This window comes from Grammomys surdaster, unplaced genomic scaffold (assembly GCF_004785775.1).
Source record: "Grammomys surdaster isolate TR1022 unplaced genomic scaffold, NIH_TR_1.0 126313, whole genome shotgun sequence".
Taxonomy (NCBI): domain Eukaryota; kingdom Metazoa; phylum Chordata; class Mammalia; order Rodentia; family Muridae; genus Grammomys; species Grammomys surdaster.
Window position 1 is genome coordinate 2045296 of NW_021621113.1, and position 23738 is coordinate 2069033.

Sequence of the window (23738 nt, forward strand, 5' to 3'; positions counted from 1 at the left end):
CTCTCTCTCTCTCTCTCTCTCTCTCTCTCTCTCTCTCTCTCTCTCTCTCTTGGATTTAGGAAACTCAAGAGGATATGGTGGGTGAGCTGTGAGGAGAGATGAGTATTGGGGTTGGGGGTCAAGGGCAGGATAGGCCCCAGCCGTCAACAGAAGACTGCCCTGGCTGCGTGTGGCCTGCTCCCCCATGCAGGCCCTGTGTGTATTTCAGAGAGAGCTGAAGGAGCAGCTTCAGGCCCTTCAGGACAGCGAGCGGGAGCACACGGAGGCACTGCAGCTCCTCAAGCGGCAGCTGGCAGAGACCAAGGTGAGCCTGGCCCCGTGTGGGCGTGGGGCGGGCAGTGGTAAGGTAGGGCTGGAAGGATGCATCCTCCAGCCTCTGAGGAAACCTAGCTCCCGGGTGCATAAGCGTGGTGGGAGAGAGGCAGGGTGGGTAGGAGCGGAGCTTCTGAGAAAGTGAGTGGGACCCACCCCCAGTGTCACAGAGCGGGTTGATGCCCTAGTGAGGCCATTTCTCTTCAACTTTGACAGAAGTTGTTGGTGGGACCAGGGACCTGAGGGGCTGAGCAGATCTACTTGGTCTCTTTTTGTTCTTCCTGTCCCTTCTCTCTGGTATTATTTCCTCCCTCACTGCCCAGGAGCCAACTGTGGCTTGTCCTCTCCAAGCCATGGCTGATGTCATCGCCCCTCTTGGACTCAAACACGGAGATAAGGACTCTGGAGCCAGGTGTCATGAGACACACCTGTAACTCAGCACTAAGAAAGCTACCCCAGGAGAGTGTTGAGTCTCAGGCCAGCCTGGGCTACATGGCAAGACCTTATCTTAAGATGTTGGGGGAACCTGATTCTAACTCTGAGACATAGGGGAAAATTCTGTTCCGTGGTCTCTGGCTACAGTGATGGCAAAGAGCCTTTTATCCCAAACCCCAGGGTTCTCATGTCCAGGCCTAACACTGACCCTGTGACATCGAGTAAAGCATATTCCTGACCTTCCTGTTCGAACAGTGGGGACTCTGACCAGTTCAATCTAGAGCATCGGGGCTAGAAGGAGAGCTTCACATACAGGGGGACGCTGGGAAATGACTTTAGACTGACCCTGCTCTACAAGATGAAAGGCAGTGCAGCTGAAGCAGAGCCTTGGGGTCACCTGGCCCGGAGACGCCATTGGTAACCTCCATCTGTGAATCAGCTGTGGCCACCAACCCACAGCGTGGTCTTGGAAGGGTCATGAAAAATATTTCTTCAGGACATTCCAGAGGGCCTCTGAGCAGGACCCCCTCAGTGGGAGGGGGATGAGAGATAGCCACGGGGTTGTGACCTCAATGTTTCTCCTCTTAGTTTCTCTCCCCAGCGACTCCACACTGCTCCCGTGAGGAGACACAGAGGGAACCCTCTCTGAATGGGCCTGTTCTTCCCTACGGCTGTGCTTCCCTATTCACCCCCTTCTCCCCCCACATTCCGTCTCCTCCACTGACCTCCTGCCCGCCTTTCCTGTCCATCTGTGTGCTGCTGGGGGCCCCACCCCCCTTCACTTTCCCCAGCCTGGCTTCCTGTCTGGACCGGGTATATTTATATAAGACATGCTGATGGAGGTTTTGAGGCCATATTTCACCTGGTATCTGACTAGCTTTGCTGCTGCGCCTGCCTGCCCTCCAATGGCCTCGCCTGGGGACCTGTCTGCTCTCCCTCCTCCGACTGTGTTTTCCTTGGTAGGCTCTGAGATGACATGTTCTTGGCAGAGTGTTTCTGAAATGGCCACAGCTGCCCCAGACCCAGTGTGTGTCTGGGAATGTGGTAAACTGGACTGCCTTCCCCACCAAGGAATTGAATGACAACCTAAGTTCAATCCCCAGGACCCCCAAGATGAAAGGAGTCATGAGAACTAGACTCCCCAGGCCTAGCGCAGTGCCTGACCTACAGTAAGTAGTTGTCCTATAGTAAGCATATAGGTGTCCTATAGTAAGTAGTTGTCCTATAGTAAGCAAGTTGAGTTAAAAAGTAACAATGATAATAAAACACCTTTGGAAATAGAAAAATGTAATCCCAATTTTATCAGTGAGGAAATTTCAGGTGGAAGAGGCTGACAGACAGGCCTGAGACCCCAGCCCCTCCCTGCAGCTTGTTTTAGGTTGTAAAGAGTTTGGGACGATCCAGTATGGTTGTATACAGAGCTCCTGGGCTGACACTCTGATACGTCGCTTCCTGATGCCCTCTCTCTGCCTCTCATCCTCCCTCTCCATCCGTCCTCTCTCGTCCTGGGGATGCTGGATTCATAGAAAGGAAACGTAGTCTGCCCCCAGCTTTGTGATGCAATTTTAAGCATGTCCCTCCATCCTTGTCCTCTCCATCACTCCAGCTGCTCCTGACCTCCAGCCTATACCAGGCCTGGGGATGCACACGGGGACAGGGAACATGACATTCCTACCTAGGAAGGGCTTGTGCAAGGGCTAGAGGGACATACTGTCAGGAGACAGCAGAGAAGAGTCCTGACCTGCCTAACACCTGGAAAGTGAAACAGTCTCTGGGGTGGGGGGAACTCTCCCCTCACTAGGTCTTGGGGAGACACAGACACAGAAATAGAGACTAACGAAGACCATCAGCAGCCACTGGGTGAATAGTGCCGCAAAGCAGGTTAGCAGAAGCCAGCCAGCCAGGGTAGCCCTGAAACCTGGAGGTCCTGGAAGACTGCTCCAGAGGATTCAGGGAGCTGGAGCCCATCCTCCCCAAAGGGGCAGCTTCACCCTCTCTATGTGAGAGACTCCAGGAGGCCTCTGGCAGCCTGTGTCTCCATCCCCAGCTCCTCAGTCTACTCCTCCTTTGTCTTCCTGGCGTGTTGGGTGGGCATGCGCAGGGAGGCTGGCCCACTGCCAGCTGTTCTTCCTGCAGGCCAGCAGCCACCACAGGAGAGAACAGGCCCTAATTGAGCCTTTGTGGAGCCTCCCACAGAGCCCCAGGCAACTGAGCACAGTGGGGTCTCTGACTCTATGAACTGCCAGCCAGAGGCCCACAAAGTGAAATTGCAGAGGCAGGCCCCACATTGTGGCTACATCCTGTGTTGCCTGAATATCAGTGTTCCTCAAACTGCCCCCTCTGCCTGCCCACCCCCAGCCCCAACCAACACTCCTCTCGTCCCAAGAGCCCAATCAGAAGCTCTCTCTCCATGGGTATGCCTGTTAGAAACCACATCAGCTTTCCCTCTGCTTGCCCAAGGTCCGGCTGATAAACACCTCTACCACTCCCCTGCAATGTGACTGTTGTAACCCCTCTCACAGATAGGGAAACACCGAGCTCAGGGAGTTGAGCCCACTAAAGCTAGAGACCCAGTCACTCCTGTGCCTCCTCTTAGGCCTAAGGGAAGGGAATGTCTCTAGGTGCATGCAGACCTCCCTTGACAGTGTGGTCTTGTTCCTACAGTGAGAGTCTTGGGGGGAGCTGGATGGGCAAGTCCATCCTGTGCCTGTTTATGAGGGTCCCTGACCTCCAAGACCCCCTTTGTCATCTGTTAGAACCTATAGATGCGCTGTTTAAATGACAGACCACTAAGTCCCAGGTTGGACACGCAGGCATCCCCCACCTAGCTTTCCCAGCCCTCCTTCCTTCATGCCAAGAATCTGGGCAGTACCATCCACTCGTGCCCGTCACAGCCTCAATGGCCCTGCTGTGCCTTTGCATCTCTCTTCTGATGGACCCTCTTGGAACAATGAGCCCTTCTCTCCTGTGCAGGTCCCATCTCATTCCCTGGCTTATTATCTGTGTGCTGTTCCCTGCCCAGCACGCCTCCCCTCCCCCATCTTTGTGTCAAGACTTCCCCCTCTCACTGGCAACTGGACACAGTAAGGTTCACACTGGGTCCCACCTAGACTTTCCCATAACCCATGACAGTTGCTCCCCCATCCCACAGTCCTCTACCAAGAGCCTGCGGACTACCATCGGGGAGGCCTTTGAGCGGCTGCACCGGCTACTGAGAGAGCGACAGAAGGCCATGCTGGAGGAGCTGGAGGCAGACACTGCCCGCACACTGACAGATATTGAGCAGAAGGTCCAACGTTACAGCCAGCAACTGCGAAAGGTGCAAGAGGGGGCCCAGATCCTGCAGGAGCGGCTAGCCGAGACTGACCGGCACACTTTCCTTGCCGGAGTGGCCTCTCTGTCTGAGAGGTAAGTGCCACCTGCCTGAAGTCTTCCCCAAGTGCCTCTCCCAACCCAACAGAGGCAGTGAGGGGCCTCAGGGAGACGGGGGTGTCAGCAGATAATTCATAATCACATTATCAGCATTGTTTATAGCAACCTGGTATAAATGGATCAGAGCTAGGCTTAAGGGCCTCCATATTGGTATTATTGTATGTATAATGTATTCTGATCGAGGTGTGGTGAGTGACACCTGTAATCACAACACTGGCAATGTTAAGGCAGTAGGTTTGTCACAAGTTTCAGGCCAGCCTGGGCTGCGTAGTGAGTTCCAGCTGCAATAGTAAAATCTTATCTCAGAACAATATATGTGTATATGTTCTGTCTGAATTGTAACAGCATAAGCAATATTTGATGATGTCTATAGTCGTTTAGCACACTTTTGTATTATGTGTCACTTATAGTTTATGCTGTTTCGTTTTGGGGGAGATGGAGTGTACATGGTCATGTGTGCAAAAGTCAGAGGACAAACTCAACTGTCATTCTTCAGGTGTCCTCTACCTTGAGTGTTTTTTTGGGGGGGGATAAGGGAGAATGGGGAGAGTTTGAGACAGAGATTCTCTGTGAAGCCCTGCCAGTCTACAACTCACTCTGTAGCCCAGGCTGGCCTCAAACTCAGAGATCTGTCTGCTTCTGCCTCCCAAGTGCTGGGGTTAAAGGCACACACCACACACCAAACACCACACACTACACACCACACACCACCACAACCCGGTTACCTTGTTGTATTTTTGGGTTTTTTTGTTGTTGTTGTTGTTTTTTAGACTTCTATTTTATTTGTGTGTATGCATGTGTGCGTGTGTGTACCACCAATGTATGGATGCAGTACGCACTCATAACCACTGATGTGTCTCTTCAGCCCCGACCTTTTCTCTTGAGGTGAGGCCTCTCACTGGCCTGTAACCCTCCAAGCAGGCTAAGACTGGCTGGCCAGCAAGCCTCAAGAGAATCCTGTTGACTCTACTTCCCCAGTGCTGAGATTTCAAGTGTGCACCCTCACACCTGTTTTCATTTTAATGTGGATGGTGGGGATCGAACTTAGGACCTCCTGCTTGCAAGGCAGGCACTTTAGGAACTGAGCCATCTCCTTATTTACAATAATACGGATACTATGTATCATTCTGTATAGACAGGATATTATTACCCTAACCTTCTGAGCCTCGTGCAGGGAGTTAGAATACTGTCATCTTCATTTCACAAGTATAGAATCTGAGTCTCAGAGATTAGATCAATTGGTCAAGGCTACTTGGGCTGGTGGTGAAGCCAGGCTTCTCTAAGTTCCCATTCATGGCTTCCCTGAGTATTGGCTTGCTGGAGATCAACACCACTAATGTCATGTGTTTGATGTTGGCCCTGAGCCAGCCTTTGAGCTAAGCGGTTTTTGTCCAATACTCCATGCAGTCCTAGAAAGGCAGGGTGTAGCACAGAGCCCCTTTGCACCTGATTTTGGCCAGAAGCCTGAGAAAGGATCGTACAGTACCCGTTTTACAGAGGAGCAAACAAACCAAAGGTAACAGAAAGGTCACAAGTGGGAGAAGCCTGCACTTGCATCTTGGTCCCACAGACATGTCACTCTTGGCCACACCCTGGAGGTGGGTACCAGACCTCATAAAGCCTTCTCTCCCGCTGTCCTTCCAGACTCAAGGGGAAGATCCATGAGACCAACCTAACGTATGAAGACTTCCCAACTTCCAAGTACACGGGCCCCCTGCAGTACACCATCTGGAAATCTCTTTTCCAGGACATCCACCCAGGTGAGACTCTGCCTGTCCTCTTGGTGAGACAGGGAGAAGTATGGATTGGCACGTAGGCCCCGGTGTGACAGGTGGCAAAGCAGGAAGTGAGCAGAGTGCCGGCTCATGTTCTGTTCTTTAAATGTTTCATGTCACTGTGACCCACTCGGGTTCTGGGATACTTACCACAGTCATCCACATGTCACATGTGTAGGACTGGAGGCTCAGAGCTAGAGCAACGGGGACGGGTCATCTGCTGTTCCCCAAAGCCTATGCAGAGCTCCCTGAGTCTCCAGAAAACCCCTCCTAGATTTTCCGTTGCTGTGCCTGTTCTCCAAGTGAAGGGACAGCTGTTCTCTGTCCTGACACAGGAGTCAGAGTCCATCTACCTAGATGGATTTATAATTTTATCCTATAGTGAATGTCCCTCGGTTTCGAGAGTCAAAAGAGACAGACAAGTGACCAGCCCTTGATGGTCTAGCAGGATAAGCGCTCTGGACATGAGACGTGCACATATCATAGAAGCCTGGAACATGGTGGCAGCAGGGGCGGGAACAGTGTTTGGGGAGAGAGAGGAGGAGGAGGAGGGACTAATCAGAAGTTCCAAAGAGAGCATGGGTCACCTCAGGATGTCTCCAGTTGAGCCCCAGCAGGGATGGAGAGGGCCTAGTACAATCTTGCAGGGTATAGATGCTGGATCACAGAGCGGGCCTTCTCCTACAGAGCTGGGCCTTCTCCTACAGAGCCGGGGCTTCTCCTACAGAGCTGGGGCTTCTCCTACAAAGCCGGGCTTCTCCTACAGAGCCGGGGCTTCTCCTACAGAGCTGGGCTCTCCTGCAGGTTTCAGACCTCATCCAGTACACCATCCCTGCTGTCCTAGGGTCGAGGGTGGCCCCTAATTCAGTACCTAACAATGGGTGGGGGAGGGAACAATTTCTAACAAACTCAACTACTTTCCTGGGGTGTGCCCCCACACCCCCACCTCTAAGGGAGTTTCAAACAGAGCCGTGTGCGGGTGAAGCAGTACACCTGGAGAGAGGCAAGAACCACGAGATGGGGCACCCCTCGAGTAGGTAGTCTAGAAGCTTTCTGCCTTGCTGCCGCCTGCTCCATCCCTGTCATAGGTGCCTCACCCCATCAATCAAAGCCCTGCAAGACAATCCCACTCTGCTGTACTGAGCCTTCTATAGGCTGGGAGCGAGTTAAAGTCTCTGTCCTCTGCTCATTTGTCTGGGGACCAGTATTTGATGAACAGAACCCACTCTCCTTTGTCGCTTTGCTTTCAAACACCTCTTCTGAATCGCCACCATCTTGGTTTCCTGGTCACAATGCCTGGTCACAGCCTGTGTGGGCTCACTCTCTCTGGACTCTGAGCTTTAAGGGCCCAGAGGCTGGATTCAACTTATCCCTAACAGCCAGCAACAATGTTTGCTCCTGAAGGAATTAAAAGAACAGATGTTAGACCCAGGTCTACCTATAGAAGAGTGCCTAGCATATACAGTAGGTACTCTGTAAGTGTTGAATAAAGGGCCTTGCTGCAGGTCCTTAGATACTTCCCTTTCTCTTCTAGGCCAGTTCCATCCTCTAAGTAACAGAAATGATAGTATTCCTTTTTTGCCTCTGTCACAAGACAGCAAATGATTGCTCCAAGCAGGGTAGACCTCCCTCTGTACCACTGATCAAGAAGGTCTTGCTGGAGGCTGTCCTACTCACATGAGGCTGGCAACATCCTCAGCCTATATTCAGGAGATGACACTGTCCCTTCCCCTCTGTTAGAGCAACCCAAAGTGTCTCTGGCCATGGTAAGACTTCTTTTGAAAACCAAATTGCCTCAATTGAGACCACAGCCCCCCCCCCCCCCAACACTGCCTGCCAAAGGACTGAGGGGACAGGTGTGTGACCTGAGCATTCGCCCTGAGTAAATGCCCCTGGGACTTCAGACAACAGTGACCTGGTTGGCTAGGCCCCTTCCTTTGTCTGCAGGACCTATGAAGTCACTCCGGCTCCTCGGGTGAGCACCAGAGCCTTTTATGTCCAGATGGAGGGCTGTTATCCCCCAGGGACCTAGCTGCGGCTTCCTGCCTACCCCTCCCTTACAGCCCAACCTGCCCACTGGGTCACTGGAGAGCTCCATCGAACACCTGTCCCCTACTCTGGAGCTTCCTTGCCTCACCACCTCCAGCCCCCCAGCCCTTCACCCACCATCCCCTCTGCCAAGCCAGCCTAATTACCCCTTCCCTGGTGCAGACTCCCAGTAAGCCAGGCAGCCCATTGTCCCAAGGACACCAGACACCTCCACTCCCTCCTCAGCCTCCCCGGCCCTGTCTGGCCTCTCCCCCACTGCTCCTCATCTGGATTTAATCATTTTTGAATGCCAGAATGTTCCCTGCCCCACTGTATGACCCAAGGCAAAGCTGACCCTCAGCTGAACTTCAGTTTTCTCACCTAAACCTTAGGGATGGTCCCAGCTGTTGCTCAGGGTAGATAAGGGAGTGAACCAGTTTCTTTGTAAAGATGATCCGTAACTTAGTAAGCAAGTCTTATTCTTTGTTATTATGTATCATCGGACACGTTCCCCAAGCTGGTCAGACTTTCTGGGGCCACATGATGGGAAGACTCAGCTCGTGTTCCAACTCACTTTTCACGCCAAGTAGAATCTGAGCAAACCGCTTACCTCAGAGAGCCTCAGTTTCCCCTTCTGAAAAAGGGCAACAATCATTGTGATCTGGGATTGCTGTGGTGTTCTCTGTAGGGCAATGCCTATTCCGTGCAGAGACTATGAAGGGAAGCTTAGAGTTCTGAGGGCCTGAGGAAGTTGGAAGCCTGTGGGAACAGAGTTCTTTTTTAAGGCCTGGCTTGGGAAGGGGGGCCGAAAACCAGGAGTATTTCCTGTCCCATCATACCCCTGCTATACTGAAGAACAAAGAGTGTTCTGGGCTGGGCGCCTGGGCGGTCTTTCTCTGCTGCTTGGGTGATAGTTGAAAAAGAACAGAAAACATTCTCATGGAGTTTGGAAATCTGTCACCCTTCCTGGGTACCTTTTGACCCAAGGTCTTAAAGAGGTTTCAGAGACTCAGGACAAACCTGGAAAGGAGACAGGCCTCAAGCCCAGCCTTTTGTTTATAAATCAAGAATGTCAGAATGTCACAGCTAGAGGTGAGCTCTGACCTGAGCAAGCCTGGGGAAAGGCTTTGGTTCCACTGGGTCTCACCACTCGCCTGAGGGTACAGGCTTCTGAACAGGAGTAGGGGGAAGGGGAGCTGTCACACCAGGGTGCCCCTCAGGTCCCTAACTGCTCCCTCTGAAGGCCACTGCTTCTGCCAGCTTCAGGGAGAGACCTTCCAGGTCTGGAGATGGGACCCTCTATTAAGATGAAATGGGAGAGCTTCTTGTAGCCTCACAATCTCGAGTGCAAAAGACACCCAGAGTCAGGCCACACCTCTATCCTAGGGAAAATGGCAGGCTCAGCCATAACCCTAGCCCTAAGGAGCTGGCCCCATCCTTGGAGAATCAGGGCCTGCGCTGAGGATGGATGCTTCTGCCCTCCTATACTCAGGACTCAGCGGCGGCGTCAGGTTTTCCTCTGCCCACAGGCTCCTCATTGTCACACTGGTCTCAGAATCACCAGGAGCCCAACCCACTCAGCAGTGACTCCAGAAGAGGCCCACGATGGCCTACACAGACTTAAGAGTCAGGCTGAGTCAGGCTGCTTGCCAGTATTCTCCTGACCGTTCCTTGACCCTTGGGGTCTCCCCACTACTGATCTCCTTATACCTGGGATATGGGAGCCTCGCGTTCCCTGTTGCTGGTGTTTTCCCTGGGACCCTAAGCACCCACACATCTGCTCCACCCCAATGGAGCCCACTGCCTGTAGTGTAAACAACGCAGCTTCTGTATCTATTTAGTTACACACACACACACACACACACACACGTCCTTCTAGCCTTTCCTCTTACTGTGGGAGTTCTTCACACGGCACAGGGCAGAAGCTTTCTTGTTCTGACCAACTGCCCAGGGACTGACAGAACACAGGCAGAAGTTCATGTGTGTGTCTGTTAACTTCCCCGTTCACGTTCCCGGACAAAGGACTGTCCCACGGGGCCCTCTAGACCCAGGGCTCCTGGTTTCCACACAGCTCTCTGCACTCTGAGGAAGGGCGAGATGCAGAAGTGAACTACCCGTGACCCAGCTCATAGAAGAAGCTCCACACACGTCACAAGCAGCCTGTTAAAGATGCACCAGAAACATGATGCCGGACCGGCTGTGGCTGCCTAGTGGGACAGCCACAGGCGCTGGGGCATCTTATTTCTCTGTGTATGTGTAGCCTGCAGAGGCAGGATGTGGACTGGAGAGTAACAGTGGTCCTGGTCTAGAGCCATCGTGTCCCTGCTCTAATGAGAAGGAGAGAGCCGAGGAGCTGGGCAACATCCTTGGGTCTGAGGAACTGTAGCCATCGGCCATCACTTCCTCCCGCTCTTGCTCCTCTCTGGCCTGGAAAGACTCATCTAGCTGAGAAGTTGCCAAACCCAGGTTCCCTCCGTTCCTGGAGGGGGTTATCAGAGTAAGCAGGAGGAATAAACCTGATGTCTTGACAAGAGTTCAGGAGACTGTCAAATCAAACCTGCTGAGCCGGTATGGCCAGCTCAGAACCAGGTGAGCCAACCTGCACCACTGGCTCAACACTGTCAGTGGTGAGTACATGTGAGTGCCCAGAAGCCTGGCCATCCTGGGCTCCATGCTGGCCACTGAACTCTCAAGGAGGAGCTTAGGTCACTGCAACCCAGGCCTTGGCCACGGGTGCAAAGCCCATGAGAAATGTGGTCAGAGTGCCATGCCCCTTCGTGTAGGAGAGCATCACAGAGAGAGCCCAGGTGTTCCAGAGGCTAAGGGAGGAATCCTCCAGCAGGAAGGCTCCCCGAGGATGGGCCTCTGAAAGAGCCTCTTTGGGTGATCTCTGTGGCAGAGGGGATGTAGGGCAGGTGGGGGGTGGAGTGGACAGCATGAGCAAAGGGGTTAGGCCTGAATGAAGAGGGGTGGGCTGTGGCCAGGTGCCAGGTGGCCTTGAGTAGTTCCAGCTCTGCCATCGTCTTTTGACCTAAGACCAGTCAGGGCTCCTGAGGGTCTCAATTTTCCTGTCTGTCAAATGGGAAGAGCTTAGTAAGATTAAAGATTTCCAACCTTTGGAAACATTTTATCTATTTTTTGAATAACGAAATTTAAAATCTCAGATCATACCTATAACCCTTTTTAATATATGTGTATGTGCAATGAGGTACATACGTGTTTGTAACAACTGACCATGATATAAACGGGAAATAGAAGCAGATTGTAGCTAGACTTCCTTGGAGACAGCACCTTGTGCAGCACAGCCTGGCCTCGAGTTCACTATGGAATAGAAGATGACCTTGAATTTCTGGTCCTCTTACCTCCACCTCCAGAGTGCGTCAATTACAGGACTATACCACCGGGCCCAGTTTTATGAGGTACTGGAAATCAAACCTGCAGCTTTGTGCATGCCAGGCGAGAACCTGGCCAACTGAACTACATCCTCAGTTCATATTTAAATATTTTGAAGGCCGGTATGTAGGTGCTTATGCAAATTACACTAGAAAGTATAACAACACAACCAGGTGCACATATTGTAACTGAAACACCATTCTGGAGATTGTCTGTGTCAATGGTGTCACCCTTAGAGACATATTTTCCCAAAGAGCAAATGACTCTTAGTTCTAAACAGTAACAATAGAATGTTGACTCCCCTGATTTGGTCACTGCGTTCCAAAACCCTCAGTGTCTTTTAAAATAGAAGAAAAAAAATGGTCTCACTTTTTTATACATAACTACGGAAGTAGGTTGTACTTTTGGATCATCATAAAAAGATTTCTGGACCACTTGAGTGTCTGGCAGAGCATTTGGAATTCAGTGGTGTGAGCAGTCCCTCCTGAGGCAAGCTGACCCCAGCTCACTTGGTAACTCTTCATCCCACCGGTCTTAGAGACGCACAGTTCCAGATTGTCCTCTAGGGGGCAGTATCATCTGGCTAATCTTCACACTCCCTCCCAGTTCTGAAACTCCTTTAATTCTGGACCTCCTCTGCTCTTTGCACTGGGAATCATCCAGTGACCATGTAACCATCAGTTAACACCCCAGCAACCTAGTGCAAAGATGGCAGGCTGTTCCATTTTGCAGAGGAAGAAGAAACAGACAAGAAGGCAGGCTTATATTCAGGGTCACACAGTAGGTTAGTACCCTCCTGAACATCAACTAGGACCCTCTCCCTAGGAATAGTGGATAGTGGGTCTACAGCCTCTCTCTACTGACCTCTCCTTCCTCCTCTCTCTCCCATCTAGTGCCAGCTGCCCTGACCCTGGACCCAGGCACTGCCCACCAGCGCCTGATCCTGTCTGATGACTGCACCATCGTGGCCTACGGGAACCTACACCCACAACCACTGCAGGACTCACCAAAGCGCTTTGACGTGGAGGTGTCAGTGCTGGGCTCTGAAGCCTTCAGCAGCGGTGTCCACTACTGGGAGGTGGTGGTGGCAGAGAAGACCCAGTGGGTGATTGGGCTGGCCCATGAGGCTGCCAGTCGCAAAGGCAGCATCCAGATCCAGCCTAGTCGTGGCTTCTACTGCATTGTTATGCACGACGGCAACCAGTACAGTGCGTGCACAGAGCCCTGGACGAGGCTCAACGTCCGTGACAAGCTTGACAAGGTGGGTGTCTTCCTGGACTATGACCAGGGCCTTCTCATCTTCTACAATGCCGATGACATGTCCTGGCTCTATACCTTCCGGGAGAAGTTCCCTGGCAAGCTCTGTTCCTACTTCAGCCCCGGCCAGAGCCACGCCAATGGCAAGAACGTCCAGCCGCTGCGGATCAACACGGTCCGAATCTAGTCTGGGCAGAGGGAGACCAAAGCCTCCTGGGGCTGTGACCACCAGCAAGAGCCTTGCCTGACAGACGGAGGGCCTGGACTCCTCAGGCCCACCATGGCCACCCTGAGACCTCAGGCCAATTGTTCATCCCCCAGCCTCCTCTTCCCTGTCTGTGGACTGGAGATTGTGCTCCATGTTTGATGTCCTGTAACTCCAATCCTAATGGGATATGACATGGCTTCTCCCCAGGGCAGCCCTTACCCAACCCCTCATCCCCGTTCTCCCAGGGACAGAGAATCTCCCTCCTCCTGCCCAGCTAACCTAGCATCATGACAGATCAGATGTGATTAGTAGCTAGCAGCCCAAAAGGTATACAGAATCCTCTTATGCTCGTGGCCTAAGAATTGACTCACCCTCGACCGGGAGACTTATGGGCCATTTTACTCTTGATCCAAGTCCTCAGGAGACCCAGGCAGAAGCTGGTTCTAGGATTATTTGAGGGTCGCCCTCTCCTGCCACCCATGCACCAAGCCAAAAGCTGTGAGTTTCCTACTCTCTCACTTATCTGCAAGTCACACAGGACGGGCAGCCCAAACCATGCCACTACCTTCTAGCCCATGGATTCTGGGGCAGGGTGAGGAATAAGGACCCTAGAAGCCAATATAGAACACTGTCAGGACAAAGCACCAATGGATGTTCCAAATCCCCAATGGCCTCTGGGGTCAGAGGTCCTACAATCTTTATCAACCTGGCCTCTGACCTGCTACATGGACAGAGAGGCTACTGGCAGGAGTTCTTTCTGTCAGGACCTGAACCCCAGGAGGGCTGTTATTGGGTACCACCTTGGACTTGACATCTGGCTCCCTTAGGATTCGGATACACAAACAAGAACCACTTTGGTTGACTTCATCAGACAAGAATTTGCAATCAGCTCCCCGGTGGCTTGCAAGATCACTGAAAGGGCTGGAGGAGGAGAGCCTTTATTGAGTTTCCAGGAACAACTCTCAACAGCTAGAGGGATTGTGTCTTGTGACCAGGAACGGGGCTTCAATTTCCAGATGCCCCGTAAACTGCTGACTGCCACCATCCATTCCAGCAAGTGGTTGTCTGAGCCTGCCCCATCCCCTCTCAACTCAGGTCCCAGTTCTACATCTTTCAGAGGAATTCTTTTTTTGTGGAAACTTGAGTCCGAACCCAGACTTTGACTGCAAAGCAGTCTGGGAAATGTAGTTTTTCTCTTCCAGCTTTAGCCACAAAGTTAGCATGGAGGTGGAACAGGCTCATCCACATTTCCTTGCCAGTGAATCCAACTGTGAAGAACTCAGGAGACTCCATGAATCCACCTCAAGGCCTTGGCTTTGAAGCAGACTGCTAAAAATATCCTGCTCCATGGCTCTGTCTCTGCCTGTCCCTTCCCAGAGGCAACAACCTAAGGAGTAGGTAGCATCAGAAATATAGACAAAATGGCTTCCCAGCCTCAGCCTTCTTTTGTTGTCCCGGGTCCTCAGTTCTGTACTTGGGATTCAGTGAGCATGCCCGTCTCCAGGGAGCCAGAATGGATGAACTTGAGGGGCTCCCACTCACAACTGTGGTAGGCCATGTGGTAGGCCTCCCTGAGCAAGAGAAATCCTGAGCCCTACTCGCCCTCTCAACTCCCAGACACCAGGCCACACCTGGCAGTATTTTTTATTTAAAACATGGCCCTTTTGTTCATTCTGATCAGTTTGTATTAAATTAAAGTTACAGGGCACAGGTGTCCGTTGTATTCATTCCGATGAACTCAAAGCAACCTGTTCCACCCCAGGAAGGGGACAGTCATTAGCATGGCCAGTCCAGTTCCCCAAGTCAGCCCCGCTGGATAGAGATCAGGAGCCAGAGACGTCCAGAGAGAGGATGTGAAGGCTGAGAAGCCCTCAGCCCACACTGAGCAGTAAGATCTGAGTTCTTGGCCAGCACACATCAATCAGGGAAGCCCTCGTCTCTGTCTAGGGGATAATGGCTGGAAAGCAGATATGCAGCAGCAAGAGTCTAGTCTGTTAAACTATGGAGGCCTGGGCTCTATCAGGCTTCACTTTAGGAAAAACAACTTACCCTCGTGGGGCCTCGATGACTCCCCTCAGAGAATGGGGCTAATAGCACAGAGTTCACATGTTTTACTAGGAAGCTATGAAATGTACAGTTACGGAGGCCCTGCTTTTCCTCCACTGCCTCCTGCAGTTGCGCCTGAACCGACATAGATATTTCAGCCTCCTGTGCTCCCCTGACCGGTGAGAAGTCCACCTTCCTCCTGCACGCTGTACAGAGCGTGGAGCAAGGTAAATGGGAATCCTTAGGCTGCTATGGAGAAGGAAGTCCATCCTGCCTCCAACTGATGGGGAAGCAGCTTGGACAAAATCCACCAGGGCCCTGCCCATGAACACACAGGCTGTGATCATGGTTAACGGGAAGTCTGCCTGGTCCTCCACAGCTCTGCAGGGCAAGAACAGGAATCTCGGGGTCTACTCCTGGCTTTTCATTGATTCATGTTACCTTAAAGTGTCATTTCTTCCTCTCCTTACCCACAGGGTGAGGGAGATTAGATCAGACCCTCTAAGACACTAGCTGTGTCTTTATAAGGTAGAGGCAGGATGAAAGGGAAGAACCCATACTAGACCCTGGATTGTCCCTCGGCAGAGGGACATGGACAAGGAGAGGGGAGGCGCTAGAGTCCGGAAGATCTATCATGGAGTCAGAAGCCTGGGCTACAGAGTGAGACTAAGGGAAGGGGTAAGAGATACAGGGAAGGGGATATTGGGATTGGCAGGATGACAACGCAGTTAAGAGGAAAGGCTGCAGGGAAGGACTAATTGATTTTTCTCAAGCTCATTCTGAGCCCCTATGCACAGCCTGTAAGTAAAGTGCTAGTACATTTTACACTTTATCTGACCACAGAGAGGAGCCCATGAGGATAGCGTCATTATCTTAGCATTAGAACCACGAAGCAACGCTGCCCAGGGGATCCACAGCTATTCCTTGGCAGGGCTACAAGCAGCCCCGTTAGCACTAAGGCCACACTCTACTCGACCTCTCTGGAGGGACATTCTCAGCTCTGAGGACTGCTCAGTGACAGGGCAGCCACCAGAACTAGGATCCTGAGCGTCAAAGGGGGACCTTCAGCCACAGGTTCCTATGATTTTAAAGGTGGGCTCATGAAACCTACTGTGCAACTTTGAGCAGGTTCCTTACCCTTGCTGGCCTTTGTTTCCCCATGTCTACTGGGAAGGGTTCAGAGATCTACTCGACTACCAGGGTAAGTGGAATATTGAGTCCCACAATTTGGACTATTTGGTCCCCAATAAATGAAGCTATTATCTCTTTGTCCCTCTCTCTGGGGTGATGGCAGAGACAGAAAACAACAAAGATAAAGTCTCTTGGCAGTACACAGCTCACCTCAGAGGCTCTGGGGACAGACCTTTCCTCCTGCCAGGGAGGCCATCCCAAGAGGCTGACTGCCCACATGGACAGATTCCTCCCCTCCTGCCTGGGTCTCGGCTCTGTTTAACACCCCCAAGTTCACCACCAGCTCAGCTAGAACCAGGACCACCACACTAACAGGTTGGTTGCAAAGGCCTGAGTCACAGACTTAAATCCTGGGGGTGCTGGGTGAAGGCCAGGGGGTGGGGGAGCTGGCCTAGGTGCTGAATTGGATCCTAGCTGGCCACTAGGTCCCAATTCTGCAAATTCTAGACCACCTGAAGGAGGAAGGGTCATGGGAAATGGGACAGAAATGAGTTGCACAGAAATATCAGGAGAAAGATCAATGCCTTTCTTTTGAAATATGCTCATTTTCCTGTTTTTCTCTTCTGTCTTTATACAAAAATAATTTTTACCCTAAATACAGAACAGTCTTCCAGTAGTTGCAGAGATAGCTCAGTGGGCAAAGCACTTGTGCAATTTGGATCCGTAGAACACACACCAAAGCTAAGTGCATCAGCCCACATCTGCAGGCCCAGCACCAGGGGGAGCAGGTGGAGACTGGCAGATCTTGATAAGACTCTATCTAGCCGGGCAGTGGTGGCACACGCCTTTAATCCCAGCACTTGGGAGGCAGAGGCAGGCGGATTTCTGAGTTCGAGGCCAGCCTGGTCTACAGAGTGAGTTCCAGGACAGCCAGAGCTACACAGAGAAACCCTGTCTCAAAAAAAAAAACAAAAAAAACAAAAAAAAAAACAAAAAACAAACAAACAGATAAGACCCTATCTCAAAACTAAGATGGAGAACAATAGAGAAATACATCCATGCTAGACATCTGATGCCCACACTGTACACACAGACTAGTGCACACATGCACATACATATGCACAACAGAGTTTTTATCCCCTTTAATGGTTTTGACAGTTCTCATTTTTCTTATTATTGTAAAGTGCTCCTCCCTTACCCTAGAAATGAGGTGAAATGAGAAAAGTATCAACACTTTGGACCAGATGTCTAGGGGAGTCCTACCCTAATGTCACAGCAAACATAGACTGTCATGGGGGCTGAAGCCAGAGGCACAAAAGACCAGATTCCGGTGCAGTCCTCCCAGAACAATGGGTGCAGATGTGAGTGAGTCTGAATCCTGAAGGAGCCTGAGTGTGTGATACCTAACCCATCTGGAAGCTCAGAGAGGGTTAGTTTATAGCTCAAGGTTTGCAGCATGGGGCAAAGCTAAGACTAGAATCTCTGTGTGCTGATTCCTCGGAGGCTCACAAGGGAGGGAGAAAAGCCAGCTAAGAGGGCTCCTGCCCAGGCAAGCAGAGGAGCCACAGGGGTGAGCTCAACATGGTAGGGGCAGGGATGAAGATGGAGTGCTCAGAAGAAAGAGACCTCATGTAAAGAGGTCCAGGGTAGAGGGATGCCTGTCAGGGTCTGGGTCTACAGCACCCCCAAAATGACAAAGGATGGGAGTGACAGGACTAGAAAGTCTTCTGAATGGAGACTGAGCATGAATGGACATTCTCTCAGGACAACTAGTGTTTGGCTTGAGAGGCATCTGTCTCCAACCCATTCGTATTTATAATAGAGACATCACCCAGAAGGTTGACAGCTGATGATTGCATTCCAGGCACTGTGGCAAGCATGTGGGGATAAACACGACATCAGGGTTGCATATGACACTGTGCAGGTGGTAATCCAGACAGGCTGGAAACACCAGGGCTCTTGTCAATCAAGCTCAGCTGGCCCTCAGCCCTAACTCCTTCTAGCAGCATTCCAGTGCAAAAGAATGGTCCCCACCACAGCCCAGCAGTTCCGAGGGGTTGCCTCCAGAGGCAAAGGATGCTGTGCATATAATGACAGTTATAGTGCTTGGGCTGTTAGGGTCTCTAATACACCAGACAGTGTGCTTCAGTCCCTCACACCTCTGCTTGGGTAACACTCTCCCCATGTCTAGAACACCCAGTCTCTCCTTTTCCTTCCCTTGAAACCTGGCTTAACTGGTCATGTCTGGAACATCCAAGACCCTCAGAGCCCATTGCCCTGGGCCTGAGGCACGTTTGGTCTCCTGTGTTGCATGTGTTAAGATAGAGACCAGTCTTTCACTTCTGTCAGCTGCAGACAAGAGAGGGCCCCAGAAAACAGGTGCTGGCTGACACGGCCAAAGCTGGGGTCATGTAACCACCATGTCTCCAAGTTGGGAGAAATCTTAGGACCAGAAATATAATGCCATCTGAGAGAGGCCCACATGGAAGGAGGGCTGCCAGGAGGAACCTCAATGGTCACCCCAAACTGTGCTCAAGGAGAAGCGAGCGGTGAGAACTGCCAGAGACCCAGTAAGCGGTTTGTCTGCATTTGAGACAAATTACAAAGTAACTTACATTCATTAAAACAAGCAAACAAACCAGGGGCTAGAGAGATGGATCAGTGGTTAAGAGCACTAGCTGCTCTTCCAGAGGTCCCAGGTTCAATTCCTAACATCCACATGGCAGCTCACAACTGTCTGTAACTCCAGTTCCAGAGGATCTGACACCCTCTCCTCACACAGACATACATGCAGGTAAAACATCTTAAAATAAAAGAAAAACAGACAGAGAAGAACAGAATCCCCTTCATTCTGCATTTAGAAACCATCAGCGGGCCGGGCAATGGTGGCACACGCCTTTAATCCCAGCACTTGGGAGGCAGAGACAGGCGGATTTCTGAGTTCGAGACCAGCCTGGTCTACAGAGTGAGTTCCAGGACAGCTAGGGCTACACAGAGAAACCCTGTCTCAAAAAAACCAAAAAAAAAAAAACAAAAAACAAAAAACAAAAAACAAAAAACAAAAAAAAACACCATCAGCTACTAACAGCGTACGTGTGTTCGTCCAGGCATTTTTGCCTTTACACGAACAAAAATGTCATTTCTTCTACAAAATCATGATCATTCTTTACACTACTCCTCCTATACATTCTGTAGTAGATTCCTTCTAACGGAACAGTGTCAAGTTGTGAAAATGTAATCAAGATGTCCAAGGCAGAACTCATGCATTGTTAGCCACTGCTCAAATACCTGATGGAATATTTTACCCATAAAGTTTAGTCTTTTTTCCCAAGTGATTATATTTTACAAAAGCCAGGGTGCTGGGAAGATGGTTCAGTCTGTAGAGCGATGATGCTCACACAGGAGGATCCGTGTTCTGACTCTCAGTATCCATGTAAAAACCCCAGCGTGACGGAGCCAGCCATAACTCCAGAGCTGAGAGGACAGAGACAGGTGGACCCAGGGAACTCATTGTGTAGCCAGCTTTACAGGTAGTGAGATATTGATTGAGGGGGAAGAGACAGTGAGATAGCCCAATGGGTAACAGCAATGAGATAGCTCAGTGGGTAAGGGCATTTACTGTTAATGCTGGTGACCTGGATTTTATCACTGAAGGAAAGACCCAGTTCTCACAGGTTGTCCTCTGACCTGCACACACACACACATGCACACACACTCAATTGACCAAAACATACTCAACTTGTGTTTCACAGGCTGGCTTTTCCCCCACTTAATAAAACATTGTGAGCACACACTGACCCTATTAAATGTCCTTCTACAGCATCTGTTTAATCAGTGTTCGACCTGGATCTATTTGTCCCGCCCATTCTGAGCAGGGAGTACTCTGCAGCAGGAGGCTGAAGCTTGTTGGTCCAGAGTGAACGCTTCCTGCCCACTCCCTCTCAGAAACAAAATGCCCTCAAAGATCCTGAGTACCTGCCTCACCCGGCCCTCCTAAGCGGAAGTTCCAACATCCCCTGATGGGCACTGGGTCCTCCTGCAATTTCTCCACTGCTGCCCACCAGTGCAGTAAGTAGATGCCAGCCCTATCCCCTGCCACTCTCGGGACCCTAGGCTCCTCCATCTCTGCTGCCAGTTCAAGACCCAGCATGGGGAGAGTGTTGACTTTGAGATAGGTGGGTCTCTGGACTCAAGCTAGATAAGAGGACGTGTCACTGGCTTTGGCACCTAAGCCGGCTTCCTCTGGGTGTGGTGAGCTGAAGGAAGGACCAGTGATTACCAGGGATGGGCCAGGGGAGGTGATGAGCCAAATAGTGTGGAACTAAGTGTGATCTGGGGCAGGCAACTCTTCTCTGCGCCAGGATCTCAGGCTCCTCACAGTTATATAATGGGAACCATGGGCCATGTGGTTCCTGAGGCACATCCCCCACTCTCGAATGTAAGGCTCAATTCAAATCCATGTTTTCTTTCTTCTCTAAGTCCCAGCACATCTTGTGATTGGTTTAATCCAGTCACGCACAAGGCCTTGAGACATTTTTAACACGATAATTATTAGCTGTCACCTCATTTAACTTGCACAATAAGCCTAAAACAGGAGGTGCCATTTTTATCCCTTCGTTACAGAAGAAAACACTGAGTTCAGATCTCGAAACTCAACAGAAGAGTCTAGATTCTAAGCCAGGACATCCCAGACACATTGCTCCTGAGTGGTCTCTAATCACTGTCTGCTTGGTAAAGCATATGGAGAGAATTTTCCTGGCTGCAGTTGTTGGAACTGAGGCCAGAGAGGGGAGATGACCTCCTCCAGAGCACACAGCAAGGCCATGGGCAGAGGTAGGAAAACCCAGGCTATGTGTGCCTCCGTCCACCCTCACCTCTTGCTCAGAACTCAGTGTTCAAAAGGGGATGATGGGAAAACGTAAGCAGCCTTGGACTAGAGCCAAATGGCCAGAGCTGAAGGAGAGGTGTAAGCTGGGGAAGGTGTCAGCTGAGGAAGGCTGTTTGTCTAGCTCAAGATCACTTCAGAGAAGTGTTGACTTTGGCCAAGTCTCCAGATTGCCTGTAGGGTAGACAAGGGCTGGACCGGGAATCTTCTTTCTTCCCTCCCTTCCTCTGACAGACCATGATGGTCACCCATGTCAGAGATCACCATCTCATACCTACTCTGTGTTAAGCACTGGGGTATGCAACCACAGACAGGGTCCTGAGTTCTGTCAGGAAGTGCGTAGTGACCAGACCACTCACCACAACAAATACACTGAGGGCTAAGAGAAGGTGGGGTCACTGGAACTCAGACAAGAGGTGTGTCCCTGAAGCTGAGACCCAGAAGATGAGGAGGAGCTAGGCAAAGTGTTTCTGGAAGACAACAGCTTCTTTAGGGACAGGAAGAAGGAAAGAAGGCTCTGCTCTCTTCCAAGGATTGAATGTGAAGGTGATCTAGTTTTCTTTTCTGTTGCTGTGATAAAACACACACAAAAAGCATCTGAGGGAAAGGGGTTTGCTTGCCTTACACTTCCAGGTCATGACCCATCCCTGAGAGAGTCAGGGCAGGAACTGAAGCTATGGAGGAGCGCTGCTTGCTCCTTCTTCAGTCTCTGGCTCATGCTTACTAGCTTCTCATACAGCCCAGGTGAGCCAGGTCTGACGTCACTCACAGTGGGCGGGGCTCTCCCAGACCCATCACCCATCAAGACAATCTGATCTGGCCGATTCCTCCATAGAGGTTCTCACGTCCCAGGTGAGCCTAGGTTATATCAAGTTGACAACAAACTTAACCAGTGCAGCGAGCAAAAGGCAGAGCAGTGGAGCCCGACTGAAGAGCAGGGGTGGGTTGTGCCTTGCCATGAGCCATCCTGGGGGCAACAGGAGCCATGACAGCGTTTTAAGCAGAAAGAGTGTGTGTGTGTGTGTGTGTGTGTGTGTACTCCTACCATTTAGGGTACAGCAAAGCTGGAATCAGGGAGACCTGAGAGGAGGCAGCAACGCTTGGGAGGCTGAACCATGAGGTAGAAGAAGAGATGAAAGAAGTCGGGAGCCAGGGATCTCTCCTGGGAATGCTGCGACTGTTTTAAAGTTGGATTGCTCGTCCTTTGTCCCCTGCTTCACAGACATAACAGTACTTGACACCTGCTGTGGGACAGCAGAGCCCCACATGTCCCTGGTCCCCACAGAACCTTTTGGATACTTGTGACTCAGTCTCCTCCACCACAGTGTCCCTGTGTAAGAGTGTGTGGTGACATGGGGCTCACAACTATGGTCTACTACTGAATAAAAGTTATGCCTGGAGGTGGTGGTCCACACCTTTAATCTTAGCACCCAGGAGGCAGAGGCAGGTGAATCTCTGAGTTCGAGCCCAACCTGCTCTATAGAGTGAGTTCCAGGACAGCCAGGGCTTCACAGAGAAACTTTGTCTTGAGAAGAATGAAAAAATAAAATCACTGGTATGCACTATGTCCACTGGTCCTCATCCTGTCTTCTGAGCCTCGGCCCTGATTGACACTTTTCTTTCCATGAGAGAAGGTTTTTGTGGCCCTCTGTTACATCCCTTCTCAGGAATGCCCTCTGGCTGTTCTGTGGAGTAATCAGAGGCAGAGCAAAGCTGGCAAAGGTGGGGCTAGCCAATGTGTGACCTGATCTTTGCCACCTTCCAGCTGGGTGACATTGAGTCAAATACTTTACCTCACCAGCCTCAGTTTTCCCATCTACTCATGGGGCCCATGAGAGATCTCAGCAGGTAAAGGCCCTTGCTGCTACACCTGATGTCCAGAGTTCAATTCCAAAGAACCAGAGTTGGAAGAACAAGCTCTTAGAAGTTGTTCTCTGACCTGTGTACACACACAATGGCATGTGTATGCTGTCTCCAATTTCTTTTTAAATTTTTGTTTGTTGTTTGTTTTCTAAGACAAGATTTCTCTGTATAAAAGTCCTGACCATCCTGGACTCACTTTGTAGACCAGGCTGGCCTCAAACTCACAGAGATCCACCTGCCTCTGCATCCCCGAATGCTGGGACTAAAGGCATGCATGCACTACCACACTCTGTTAATAGACATCTGCCCTTTGTCCAGATAAGGGCAACATGCAGACTGTGGTGGTCATCATCCCAGCCCTGAACTCCTTGTCCACGCTGCTGGTCGTCAGCTGCATCTTATGGAAGACATGCCGACGGCGGCCCCGGCTCACCTATCCCAGCCCTCCAGCTCCATGAAAGGACCCAGGTAAGCCACTCCAGGACCAAGATGGGCATGGCAATTTGTACAGGTAATGCCAGCACTTGGGAGGAGGATGGTGAGTTCAAAGCCAGCCTGGGATACATAGGAAGAGCCTGTCTGGAAAAGAAGGCTGCTAGAACTGAAGGGGGGATTTGTCTTTTATTTAGTTACATCATCATAAATACCCAATGGAAGCTCTGCCATTTCTGTACACCCGTGACACTTTAGTGTGACATAAAGAGAAGAAATTCTCTTTACTCTCTCAAGGCAACAAGTCATGAAATGCTCCATGGCTTTGAGCCTTAGCTACAACTAGGGTATGTGCCTCTTAGAGTCCCCAGCCCCCTGCCCAGTTTCTACTAGACATTCCTCAACAATCCCTTAGATCTAGAGGAACTCATTCAGTCACTTTGTTACTGTGGCCCTGATGACTGTGAGCCATATGTTCCCTCCCTGTAGCCAAGAGAGAGAGAGAGAGAGAGAGAGAGAGAGAGAGAGAGAGAGAGAGAGA

The 23738-nt window shown here is 51.0% G+C and overlaps 1 protein-coding gene across 1 annotated transcript in view; it reads left to right on the forward strand.

The window, feature by feature from the left end:
• Trim62 (tripartite motif containing 62) overlaps positions 1-14546 on the forward strand; it is a 27699-nt gene extending 13153 nt beyond the window's left edge. The window contains exons 2-5 of the mRNA XM_028759864.1: positions 209-304; positions 3899-4155; positions 5824-5939; positions 12269-14546. Of these exons, the coding sequence (XP_028615697.1) occupies positions 209-304; positions 3899-4155; positions 5824-5939; positions 12269-12819 (1020 nt within the window). The 3' untranslated portion in view covers positions 12820-14546. The remainder of the gene's footprint in view (positions 1-208; positions 305-3898; positions 4156-5823; positions 5940-12268) is intronic.
• Positions 14547-23738: the final 9192 nt, after the last annotated feature.